This window comes from Giraffa tippelskirchi, chromosome 8 (assembly GCF_054371585.1).
Source record: "Giraffa tippelskirchi isolate mGirTip1 chromosome 8, T2T-mGirTip1v1.2.pri, whole genome shotgun sequence".
In the NCBI taxonomy this organism is placed as follows: domain Eukaryota; kingdom Metazoa; phylum Chordata; class Mammalia; order Artiodactyla; family Giraffidae; genus Giraffa; species Giraffa tippelskirchi.
The window spans coordinates 6042693-6056024 of NC_137282.1; the positions used below are offsets into that span (position 1 = coordinate 6042693).

The window sequence follows — 13332 nt, forward strand, 5'->3', positions numbered from 1 at the left end:
TGATCTGGTTTCTACTGATAATGTAACTGCTAATGCCCTTCAGCATTGAGCCATTACAACCTTCTTGAATGAGGTTTCTGTTAGACTTTAAGAAGCATTTTTTTCTAATAGATGTTGGTATGAATCTGTTAAATGTCAATCGGGCCTTGTGGTAATTAACATAAATATATTAACTTTTTAAACTGTTAAATGGTCATGTGTATCAGCTAGAGTTTTAGAGATAATAGTGTCCCCAAACCTGGTGGCATTTGCATACAAGTTCATGAGTAACTGGATGGCCCTCTGGTCTAAGGTGGGCTCACTCATGAGTCTGTGGTCACCCGCGGATCCAATAGTTGGCTCTGATCCTCTGGTTTGGGTTTCCCACATGTCAGGAGTGTGGCTGGGTCTAGGCTGGGACAGTGGGCCTTTCCTGCATGGGATCACACTCCCCAGCGCACTGGTCATGGTGTCTGGGGAGATTCCCAGAGCAAAGGCAAGAGCACATGCCGACTCTTGAAAGGGCCGAGGCTTAGAACAGGGAAAGTGTAACTTCTGCTTCATCTGTGATCAAAGCAAATCCTAAGGCCACTTCTTTTTTTTATCCAGGAGTTCAGATTTATCAATTTTAAATAATAAAAATACAACTTTCCAAGAATTTGATACAATTATAAGAAATTACTTTGAAAATTTAGTTTCCTTAATTTAAAAAGTTCCAATTTAATTACAGCTTCCAGTAGAAATATGCATAAAGTTGTCAGTTTCTGTCAGTAAGTTGCATGAGAAAGAGGATATACATTTTGAGAAGGCAAATGTAATGTACCATTTATAACAACTTTTCTTAAAACCATAGTCTAAATATTCTATTTCTCACATTCACATTTCTTAAAATCCAATCCTGTTGAGATACGGGTTAATAAGAGTTGTAACTGTATATGTTTAATAACTATTTGCCACTCCAGCATCCTTACCTGGAGAATCCCATGGACAGAGGAGCCTGGCAGGCTATAGCCGATAGGGTCACACAGAGTTATACACAGGAGAATCCCATGGACAGAGGAGCCTGGCAGGCTATAGCCGATAGGGTCACACAGAGTTATACACAGGAGAATCCCATGGACAGAGGAGCCTGGCAGGCTATAGCCGATAGGGTCACACAGAGTTATACACAGCTAAAGTGACTTAGCACGCACGCAAGTGATTGAAAGTCAAAGTTAGGAGCTCAGATATGTCTAACTCCAAAGCCGTCTCTTTGAGTTAGCACTCTATAAGGTTTTCAAGGGGCTTCCCAGCTGACACTAGGGGTAAATAGCCTGCCTGCCGACGCAGGCACCCCACTCCAGTACTCTTGCCTGGAAAATCCCATGGACAGAGGAGCCTGGTAGGCTACAGTCCATGGGGTGGCTAGGAGTCAGACACGACTGAGCGACTTCACTTTCACTTTTCCCTTTCATGCACTGGAGAAGGAAATGGCAACCCACTCCAGTATTCTTGCCTGGAGAATCCCAGGGATGGCGGAGCCTGGTGGGCTGCCGTCTGTGGGATCGCACAGAGTTGGACACGACTGAAGCGACTTAGCAGCAGTAGCAGCAGCAGCCGACGCAGGAGACGCAGGTTCCATCCTTGCATTGGGAAGCTCTCCTGGAGAAGGAAATGGCAACCCACTCCAGTATTCTTACCTGGGAAATCTCATGGACAGAGGAGCCTGACAGGCTACAGTCCATGGGGTCACACAGAGTCGGACACAGCTGAGCACACGTGTGCAAGGTTTTCAAAGCCCTCAAGGATCATGTTATTAATGATTTTTTCACAAATAAAAGTGGTGCCTGAGGGAGGGTGAGGAAATTGGAGAGCCTGAAATTGAAACATAGTAATATCCCATTTGTTGCAATTTATTTATGGGCATGTAAGTTTTAATCAAGAGGTATTTCATTAAACAAAATGATCCTTTGTGATAGCTATAGATTAGTCATTTTTTCATCTCTACCTTCAATGAGTGTTATTAATAGTTGGTGGGAACTATTTCTGTATGGTGATATTATTTGGCCTGAGAAGGATCAAGTGGCAAATTGAATTCTCATTTGCAAAACATGTCACCTCATATTCCTTCAGGATATTGGATGAAGAGGAGAAATAGTAGAGATAATATTAAATGTTCTTTAGTTAGATCTGAATTTACCAATTATCATATTCCGAGGATGGTTATGCTATAAAAGGCACCAGAGGCCTTTGGCAGGGGGACCAAGTATGTTTGGATAATTCTGAGTTAATAGGTTCCTCTGCTGTAATTTCTCAGAACCTTAAATAGGCTGATGACCATTGTAACTCTCAAAGAGGGTGTTTCTCAGACTTACATGACTGCAACTCGCAGACGGTATTCCACAGAACCCTTGGGAAATCTGAACTTGACTATGATGCCTTTGAAAGTGTGTTCAGAGTCTGTGATATTTTGTCAGGCATCTGCTATGAGAGCGGCACAATCACAACCATATATGAAACCTGTGAAATAGATGTTATTCTTATTTATAGCTGAGAAACCTTGGACTCCGAACAGCCACTTTGTTTGCCCAAGGTCCCCCAGCTGGCACCCAAACTGAGAGGTGACCCTAGTTTTATCTACCTCAGGCTTATGGTGTGCTGTACCCTTATCTAAGACTCAGAAAGTTTAAGCGACTTTTTAGGATGACTCAGCTGCCCAGAAGAGACACATGTCTTACATACTTTTGTACTTCCTGCAACCCCTAACAGAAAACAGCTTATCAGTAGGTACCTACAGACCAACCCCTTTTTCTTACCTAGTTAATATTATGATCATACTCACAGCCAAGATTGTAATAGTAGAGAAGAATATAAGATAAAAAGTCAAAATTCTCCATACCATCTGCTCTAGAACCAGACTCTAAATGTTATCCATTTTTATATGTTCTTCCATAACATTTTAATTACACAGTTGTGTGTGTGTGTGTGTGTGTGTGTGCGTGTAGATTGTTCTCTTTTGTTTTACGTAGAGGGGAGCATATATGTACATTTTCACTTAATAATTATTTGACATCTTTTATTAAATACAATTGATATATAACGTTATATTAGTTTCAAGTGTACAACATTGACTCAGCATTTGTATATACTGCAAAAAATTTTGCTACAGTAAGTCTAGTTAACTTCCATCATCACTTATAGTTACCTTTAGTTGATTTACAGTATTATATTAGTTTCAGGTATAGATTGTAATGATTCTATGTTTTTATAGATTATGTTCCATTAAAGTTATAAAACATTGGCTGTGTTCCCTGTGCTGTGCCTTGCATCCTTGTATCTTGTTTTCCTAACCCTTAGCAGTTTGTTACCTCTTGATCCTCTCTCCCTATTTTCCTTCTTCCATGCCTCTCCCCTCTGGTAACCTCTAGTTTGTCTGCTGTGCCTGTGACACTGTTTCTGTTTTACTGTGCACATTTGCTTGTTTTAATTTTTGGATTCCACATATAGGAGAAAGTATACAGTATTTGTCTTTCTCTGACTTACTTCACTAAGCATAATATATTCCTGGTCCATCTATGTTGTTGGAAAAGGCAAGATTTCATTTTTTTTTTATGCCTGATAGTATTTCATTGTCTATACATATGCCACATTTTTTCAGCCATTCTTTATCCAAGTGTTAATGGACATTTAGGTTGTTCCCATATCTTGGCTATTGTAAATAATGCGGCTATGAACACTGAGGTACCTGTGTCTATTTAAATTAGTGTTTTCATTTCCTTGAGTTTAGATCTGAATCCTCTACTTTCCCCACCAAGTCACTGACTATGATAAGTTTTGTTTTTTTTTTTTTTTTAATGGTTACAGTCATCCATCCCAGTCAGAGATGCAACTGAATTCGGCATGGATAATGCTTCCTAAAAGCAGTTTTCAAGTTGCCTCTGGACCTTGGAGTATCTTTAAGTGAAGTCTCTCAGTTGTGCCCGACTTTCTGCGTCTCCATGGACGGTAGCCTGCACTATAGGCTCCTCCGTCCATGGGATTTTCTAGGCAAGAGTACTGGAGTATCTTTGGGTGCCTACATTTATGTAGATTGTGTGTTAAGAGTTTGCAAAGCTCTCACTGTTGTAAATGCCCTAGGCACTTAGTGGGAAATAATAATAACAGAGAAGCAGAAAGAAACTGAGACAGGTCGGTCCCCACTCAGTCTTCCTGTAACCTTGCAGCATGATGAGTAATAAAGACAGACGTCAGGGAAGACAGAACCTTATCTTTATTCTTTATTTAGCACCCAGAGAGAGAGAGAGATGCTGGGTTCAAAAAAAAAAAAAAAAATAAACTGTTGTTTATTTGTTAGTGCTGACTGAAAAAAAAAAACATCTAAAAGCATCCAGATAAGTTTTGTTCTGGGACCTTAGTGAGGACTATAGCCCTAGAGAGACGGCCTCTTAGTAGCTCCAAGGAAGTGCTCTGAAGAGGAAATGGAGGGGCCAGGATATACAGTAAGTCCCTTGCAAATGAACGGGTTCCTTTCCAAGAGCATGTTCATAAGTCCAATTCGTTCATAAGTCCATCAAAGTTAGCCTAGGTACCCAACTAACACAATCAACTATATATTACTATTCTGTAATAGGCTTATCATACTTTTCGCACAAATAAAACATTAACAAAGTACAAAAAAAATCAAGAGACATTTCCAATCTTACAGGACAGTACCTTGTAAAGTACACCAGTACCAGCTACATCACCACTGCTTTTTCATTTGCTTCCTAACATTCTGGGCTTGAAATAAAAATACTGCACTAATGTATTCTACACAGTACTATACAGTAAAGTACACAAAAGCCCAACCACTTACAGAGGATCCACATATATAACAATGTACACCAGACATGTGATTGGACATTAGACTGAGCAACAACTTAGTTGACAGAAAACTTGAGCAAATAAAGAAATCAGTATGTAATTTCCTAACCCCTGGACCACCAGAGAAGTCCCTTATTATGCCAGGTTTTTAGACAAAGAATTTAAATGCACAGAAAGGTTTGACCAAGGTCACAAATAAGTGGTAGTCAGTATTTAAACTTAGATAATTAAGTTACACCAAAGCGGAGCTACATTTTTGTCTAAGTTGGGGCGCTTCAGAGAGTTAAAGAAAAGCAAAAGTGAACTGGTAATGTCTAGGTTATTCAGTCCCCTGGTTTTTTTTGTTTTTTGGTTTTTTTTAGATTTTTATTTTATGTTGGGGTTAGCCGGTTAACAATACTGTGGTAGTTCCAGCTGAACAGCGAAGGGACTCTGGCATATATATATACACGTATCCATTCTCCTCCAAACTCCCCTCCCATCCAGGCTGCCATATTGGGATATAGCCAATTAACAATATTATGATAGCTCCAGATGAGCAGTGAAGGAACTCAACCATACATATACATGTATCCATTCTCCTCCAAACCCCCTCCCATCCAGGCTGCCACATAACATTGAGCAGAGTTCCCTGTGCTATACTGTAGGTCCTTGTTGGTTCTCCATCTTAAATACAGCAGTGTGTACTTTCCATCCCAAATTCTGTAATTATCCCTTTTCCCCAGCAACCATAAGTTTGTTCTCTAAGTCTGTGAGTCTGTTTCTGTTTGGTAAATAAGTTCATTTGTATCATTTCTTTTCAGATTCCATACATAAGGGATGTCTCCTTCTCTGTCTGACTTAAGTTCACTCAGTATGTCAATCTTTAAGTCCATCCATATTGCTGCAAGTGGCATTATCTCATTCTTTTTAATGGCTGGGTAATATTCCATTATTGGGGCTTCCCTGGTAGCTCTGTCAGTAGAGAATCCACCTGCAATGCGGAGCCCCAGGTTCAATCCCTGGGTCAGGAAGACCCCTTGGAGATGGAAATGGCAAACCAGTCCAGTATCCTTGCCTGGAAAATCCCATGGACAGAGGAGCCTGGTGGAGTGCAGTCCATGGGGTCAAAGAGGTAGACACGACTGAGCAACTAACACTAAAGACACTAATATTACATTTTATGTGTGGACCATGTCTTTATCTATTCCTCTGTTGATGGACATTTAGGTTGTTTCCATGCAAGACAGAGTTTTTAATCAGCCACTAAAAGAACTGCCTTCTCGTGTAGGCTGCTAAGTACATTTTTTTTTTCTTTCTGAAAATGGTATTTGAGGATTGCCACCCGATCCCAGCATTAATTACTGTAGCTCAGAAACTTGTGTGACAGGGAACTTCCCTGACTGTCCAGTGGTTAAGATTTCACTTTCACTGCAGGGGCCACAAGTTCAGTCCCCGGTCGGGGGGCTTCTGCATGCCGAGAGCTGCGGCCAAAGGGGCAAAAAGGAAACCTGCGTGACAGGGACATGGCAGCAAGGCTCGGGTCTAGGGGTAAAGTGGTCCTCTTTGGGGGGGGCAGCTCAGGCCTGACCGCACACCCAGAAATCCTGTAGCTTCCTCGTGGCCCCAGACATATTGGGAGGGAATGAGGGGGGTAGGATAGGGCAGAAGTAATGAGCCGGGGAATGCGAAGGGGAATTTAGGAGGTAGAAGAGATGCTGTTTCATTTGGGCTGTCTCCATGCTGGGTCGTCTTCCTTCTCAAGACGGCAGGCGGAGTGCTGCTGTGCCCTACCCCCTCACCAAGGCGACCCCAGGGCTCCTTTATGTTCCACTTGCTCATTCTGAAGTTAGCAAGGAGGCATTTCCCTCCCCCCACCCCGCAGAAGGATGGCTTGTTTGCTACTCTGGTTAGACCTGACCGGGTCACAACAGGAGGGCATTTAGGCGCCTCCTTAGCTCTGCCCTCTGCTGGAGAAGCACTGGTGTCTGCAGAATGCCTGGTTTTTACTCTGAGAGACACATCTCCCCACGGCTTCCCTTCCTGGGAATCGCTCTTGATCTAACCAGTACTTGCAGGCGATGCCAAGCTGATAATCCCTTTGGAAAACAGTCAGTCAGCACAACAGAGTGGAGAGACAGTTCTTCTGTCCTCCCTGCTGGAGGTAACCTTGATGCGATGTCTTTGGACGTCTCTACATGCTGCGTCTTTTGTCACTTTAAAGTCCTGGGTGAGGGTGAAGGCTCTAGAGGCTGTTTTGCAGCAACACAGAGATTTAGCCAACCTCAGAAGATTCCATTCCCTTTTTGTGAATCACAGAGAGAAAATGAAATAGTTTTGAGTCCAACCTCTTTGAATGCAAGGAATATGCAGGATTTATACTCCCAACAGACATTCCATCCTGTGTATAGGTGGACCATTTAGGGCATGAAGGATTTCATCTCAAGACAAATTTCACTCTGATGTTGAGAAGATGCATCCTAACCATCTCTTGTCTGTGACCATGACCATTGGACTGACTATTCTGAAGAAACAATGACTAAGTCTAGAGATGTGTGCTGAGAAAAAGTTCTGTTCTTCAAGTAGGAGTCTGCTACTGCTGCTGCTGCTAAGTTGCGTCAATCGTGTCCGACACTGTGTGACCCCATAGACAGCAACCTACCAGGCTCCGTCGTCCCTGGGATTCTCTAGGCATGAACACTGGTGTGGGTTGCCATTTCCTTCCCCAATGCATGAAAGTGAAAAGTGAAAGTGAAGTCGCTCAGTCGTGTCCAACTCTTCGCAACCATATGGACTGCAGCCCACCAGGCTCCTCCGTCCATGGGATTTTCCAGGCAAGAGTACTGGAGTGGGGTGCCATTGCCTTCTCCGCAAGTAGGAGTCTACACTTGTGATTTTGTCAGAAGCTACTTTTTTGACATTTAAAACCAACAGACATTTGACAAGCCAATGTTTATGTGCCAGAATAGTGAAAATAATTACCGTAGGGAAGAAAAAGCACAGCTAGATTGCTGAATATTTCAGGTTCATTCATAGAATGATAGATATTTATGTAACACTATGCTAGGAGTTGGAAGTGCTTCTGGAATAATAATAATAATTATAGCTAACAACTGTTGAGCACTTGCTACCTACTACGGATTGTGCTAGATGCTTGGCATGGATTATCTAATACAATTCTTATATCAACACTGTCATCAGATGCTTTTATAATCTCTATATGAGGAGAAGGGGAGTGAGATTTAGAGAGGTTAATAACTTACCCACGAGCACAGTGCTCATAAGGATGAAAGCTGAAATACAAATTCAGTGCACTGTTTACTTCTTAATTGTTTGTTATTATTTCTACGTGAGGCAGAAACAAGTCCCTGCCCTCACAGAGCTTATAGTCTAAATTGTTGTTGTTGTTTAGTCACCAAAGTCATGTCTGACTCTTTTGTAGCCACGTGGACTGTAGCCCAGGCAAGAATATTGGAGTGGGTTGCCGTTTCCTTCTCCAGGAGATCTTCCCGACCCAGGGATCAAACCCAAGTCTCCTGCCTTGGCAGGCGGGTTCTTTACTGCTGAGCCACCTGGGAAGCCCATAGTCTAAATTAGAGAACACTTTTCTCCAGATGGACTCGGGCTCTGGAGAGATGTGAGTCTCCTCTAGAGGAGGCTTCGCACTGTTTCACAGGATTTAGGCAGATGGAGGGGCACATACTCAATTGGTGGAGGTTGGCTGATGACAGGAAGCTCTAAGTTCTCTATTCACACTCACTTCTCCGTCTCCTCTCCTCCGCCCAGCACCCTGTGCCTTGTCCTCTGCCAGCCCTCCTTCTTCTCTGATGTAGCCTCCAGTACTTCCCATTTATGTCCTTTCTCCCCCATCTAAGCAATTCCTACAGTCCCCAAACACCACGCGCTGAAGGTTTGCAGGAAGGAAAACATGGGAGGGAGGTGAACTTACCCTGCAGATAAAACGAGCTGTTGACGGATGGCTTAGTCAGCCTCGGGGTTCAGCTCCAGCCTCTCTGGCATTTGAGGGACTCGAGATTCCAAAAGCACATTCATTTCATTCTGCTGTTGCTAATCTGATTTTTTTCCGTGATGAACAACCCAGTTCGTTATGTTTTCAGCTCACATTAATCTTCTTTTCTGTGAGTTTGGTAACATTTGGAGTCATTTCCCTCTCTATTTATCCATCTGGGATCTTTAGAAAAGACAAGTTTGCAGAGTCTTTTGTTGCTCACGGCTGTAAGAGGGATGAACCTTCTCCTGGTTCCTTAGATCCTGAGAGAGAATCCTCTGAAGTCAGGCACGGCTTCCCTCCACAGGGCAGGGAGCCCCCTCCCTGGGGCTCATGGGGTCCTCCGTGTGGGACTGAGTCGCCACGTAACAGCATCAGACGCTGCAGCAGTCTCTGGATTTTGTTTGTCCCCATGGGGCAGATGGAATCGGGAAAGAGCTGTAGGGGTAGTGAGGAGAACTGTGAGATTAACCAGTCAGAACAGAGGCCTTGGCTCGACTGCCATCTGTACCACTTATGAGCTCTGTGACCAAGGGCAAGGCACAGAGTCTGTCTGAGAGCTATTCCCCAGTCTGCAAGAATGCCTGTCCTCTTTGCACGAGAGAGCGGTTTCAAGTGTAAACTCATGTTCACATCTCTATTTTGGGGTAAGTTCATAACCTTGCTCATATCACTAAAGTTTTGCAATTTCTTAGGCCTTTTTCCAACAACAGCTCAACAGGAAATATATGTGAAAGGTGAAAGGCACTCAGTCGCGTCCAACTCTTTGTTACCCCATGGACTATACAGTCCACAGAATTCTCTAGGCCAGAATACTGGAGTGGGTAGCCTTTCCCTTCTCCAGGGGATATATACATATATTATATATATATTTTATATAATACATATATATAATGCTTCCCCAATAGCTCAGCAGTGAAGAATCTGTCTGCCAGTGCGGGAGATGCAGGAGATATGGGTTCCATCCCTGGGTCAGGAAGATCCCCTGGAGAAGGAAATGGCAACCCACTCCAGTATACTTGCTGGGAAAATCCCATGGGCAGAGCAGCCTGGTGGGCTACAGTCCATGGGGTCACAAAGAGTCAGACACGTCTGAGGGACAAAGCACATAAATATGATTTTATATATATAAATGATTATATACATATATACACACGCACACACACAATTGGAAAGAAAAGAATAGGGGATTGAGGAGGACTTAGAGGCTAGTATTTCTTTTTGGGAGGGTGACAGTACATTTTTGTTTTATCTTAGAACATTTCCCTAGAATAGATTACTTGAAAGAAAATTACAATGTCAAAAGATATATATATATACACATATACATATGTAAAATTTAATGTTCTCAATAGATATTGCCAAATTTCTTTCCAAAACATATTCTCAAAATATGTGTTAATGAGGATCCGTATTATTCTGTTCTTATAAGCATACAGATGGTATTTTTAAAAATTATACTGATAGAAGAAAAACATTCATAGCTCATTTTACAGTTGCATTTCTTTGGCTGCTAATTATGTCATTCCCCACCCCCCACCCCCAGCTTCACTGACAGAACTTCATACTGTATAAGTTTAAGATGCACAGCTTAATGATTTGACTTACATATAAGAGGCTAGTATTTCTCAAAACTCTTTTTATACTAAAAAAAAAAAAGACTTGGAACTGTGTTTCATATTCAAAGATCTATTGGAGAGGGGCTACATTGTTTAGAAAACAGAATCCTTTGGAAATTCACGTAAGGACATCCTTCTGGGTGTGGTGTATTCCCCAGAGGTCCTGAGGGAGGCAGCTCCTTTGGAGATTCCAGGCTGGAGTTCTCTGGCAACACTGTGCTGTGAAGGTTGGGATGTACCCATTCATCCCATTCATAATTCAAGTAAGGTGTTTCTTTAGGGAAAATATTCCAAATTGGACAGCCGTTCAAAAGCCACGGAAGTTGTTGTTATCTACGGTCATCAACTGTAATATATCAGGGTGATTTCTCGTTGCCGCCCACGTGAAGGGCTCAGTCACACTGATGCCTCTTGCAGGAGGAGGGAGAGGGGTGACTCCATCTCATTGCTGTCGACTTTAGGAAGGGCGCAGGATGTGGCAAAGGCCAGTGGAGAGGAGAGGAATCTGGACCGTTTGCTCACATTCCGCACCAGGAACAAGGCGATGTCGCTCGGAAATGTCGTCGTTTATTGACCTTCCACTTCCCCAGCGCCTGGGATTTGAGCAGAGACTCCGATAACACAGATAACCCCCAGGGGTGCTGACGGAAATGACCTGCATAACCAACTCTTCTGCCCACATAAAATGCCAGATGCCTGTTTCATTGCGATGCCCCCCCCCCCGCCCCGCCACTGTTTGCAAAAGAGCTCATTGCGTCTGCTTTCTTCCCTTTAGGTGCCCACGCGAGGACCAGCATGATGAAGAGATGCGTGTGTGAGTAGCAGCCCTTTGGACCACTCTGGAAGGAGACCGACAGTGTGGACAGGGCGGGGACCGTGAGCACACGTGCTTGTCGGAGTAGATGAGGCTTGGGCTTGTGATTATGCTGACATCCCAGCATGAATCTGGTGGACCTGTGGTTAACTCGCTCCCTCTCCATGTGTCTCCTCCTCCAAAGTTTCGTTCTTATGATACTGTGCTTTCATTCCGCCAGTATGTGTCCCAAGGGCTGTCTCTGTTCTTCCTCTGGGGGTTTAAATGTCACCTGTAGCAATGCGAATCTCAAGGAAATACCTAGAGATCTTCCGCCTGAAACGGTCCTATTGTACCTGGACTCCAATCAGATCACATCCATCCCCAATGAGATTTTTAAGGACCTCCATCAACTAAGAGTTCTCAACCTCTCCAAGAATGGCATCGAGTTTATCGACGAGCACGCCTTCAAGGGAGTCGCTGAGACTCTGCAGACTCTGGACTTGTCTGACAACCGGATTCAGAGCGTGCACAAAAACGCCTTCAATAACCTGAAGGCCAGAGCCAGAATTGCCAACAACCCCTGGCACTGTGACTGTACGCTCCAGCAAGTCCTGCGGAGCATGGCGTCCAATCACGAGACAGCCCACAATGTGATCTGCAAGACCTCCGTGCTGGACGAACACGCTGGGAGGCCGTTCCTCAACGCTGCCAATGACGCCGACCTTTGTAACCTCCCTAAAAAAACGACTGATTACGCCATGCTGGTCACCATGTTTGGCTGGTTCACCATGGTGATCTCCTACGTGGTGTATTACGTGAGGCAGAATCAGGAGGACGCGCGAAGACACCTTGAATACTTGAAGTCCCTGCCGAGCAGGCAAAAGAAAGCTGACGAACCCGACGACATTAGCACCGTGGTGTAGTGTCCGAGCTGCCTGGCATCGAAAAAGAAATCCGTTTGGGATTGCAGTAGAATAAGCTGGTTTACTTCTCTCATCCATTGTAAACATTTGAAACTTTGTATCTCAGTTTCCTTTGAATTATGCCACTGTTGAACTTTGAACAAACATGACAACCTACTCATTTTCGTTTAGGCAATCCACCCCTGAATTGTACCCCTGGCGGTCTGTTCCTGAGTCGGCTACTTCTCTGAACCTCAGTTAGATCCATCTCACTATTTAATAATGAAATTTATTTTTTTAATTTGAAACCAAATAAAAGCCTAACTTTGAATCATGAAAAACAGAGTGACTTATTGGTCCAGAAAACTCTAATTGCTTTAGAGAGAAATACAGACAACCCGTGTGAACCTAAAGAGCGATCCCAATGAGAGATGTGTTATTAAGTTCTACTGTACACTGGGGAGCCATAGCTGAGTTATCAGCCAAGTAAAGTGTCTGTCAGACTTTGAAAGAGGCAGGCTTAGCAAACCAACCCAGGTGATAATATGTAGCATGACATGCTGTAGAGCCTTAAGTTCTGATGCTTCTAAATGTTTGGTACCTAAAACTCAGTGTGTTTAGCTAAACACACCCATGTCTACTCCCTGCTAGACACATGGGAAAGAAAAAACCACAAATATTCTGTCCTCAAGATTACCTTGTGGTAGACAGAGGTCTGTGACCAACATAGAAATGCCTATGCCAAAAACGAAGGTCCTAATAATCATTAAACTTCAGCTTGCAAGCCCAGTGCAAGGCATTTGCCTACTATTACTATGGTTCTAGGGCTTCCCTGGTGGCTTAGTGGTAAAGAATCCACCTGTAATACAGGAGACCCAGGAGATGCGGGTTTGATCCCTGGGTGAGGAAGATCCCCTGGAGGAGGGCATGGCGACCCACTCCAGTACTCTTGCCTGCAGAATCCCACGGACTGAGGAGCCTGGCAGGTTACAGTCCATGGGGTCGCAAAGAGTTGGACACGACTGAAGCAGATGAGCATGCCTGTACAGTATACCTCTAAACACTCACTCCTAGAGGAGAAAGGGACAGCCACCCCACGTACAGAGGAGGAAGCTGTGTGTGAAAGAGGTCCAGTGTCCTGCCAAGGAGAAAGTATCAGAACTTGAACCAAGTCTCCCTATCCTCAGAGACTGAGGTCTTCTCATT

At 43.7% G+C, this 13332-nt stretch overlaps 1 protein-coding gene across 20 annotated transcripts in view; it reads left to right on the forward strand.

The window, feature by feature from the left end:
* Positions 1–12467, forward strand: part of LRRC3B (leucine rich repeat containing 3B) — a 112549-nt gene extending 100082 nt beyond the window's left edge. For all 20 annotated transcript variants that reach the window (XM_081521113.1, XM_081521109.1, XM_081521100.1 and 17 more), the window contains one exon: positions 11204–12467. In XM_081521113.1, the coding sequence (XP_081377239.1) occupies positions 11368–12147 (780 nt within the window). In that variant the 5' untranslated portion in view covers positions 11204–11367 and the 3' untranslated portion in view covers positions 12148–12467. The remainder of the gene's footprint in view (positions 1–11203) is intronic.
* Positions 12468–13332: the final 865 nt, after the last annotated feature.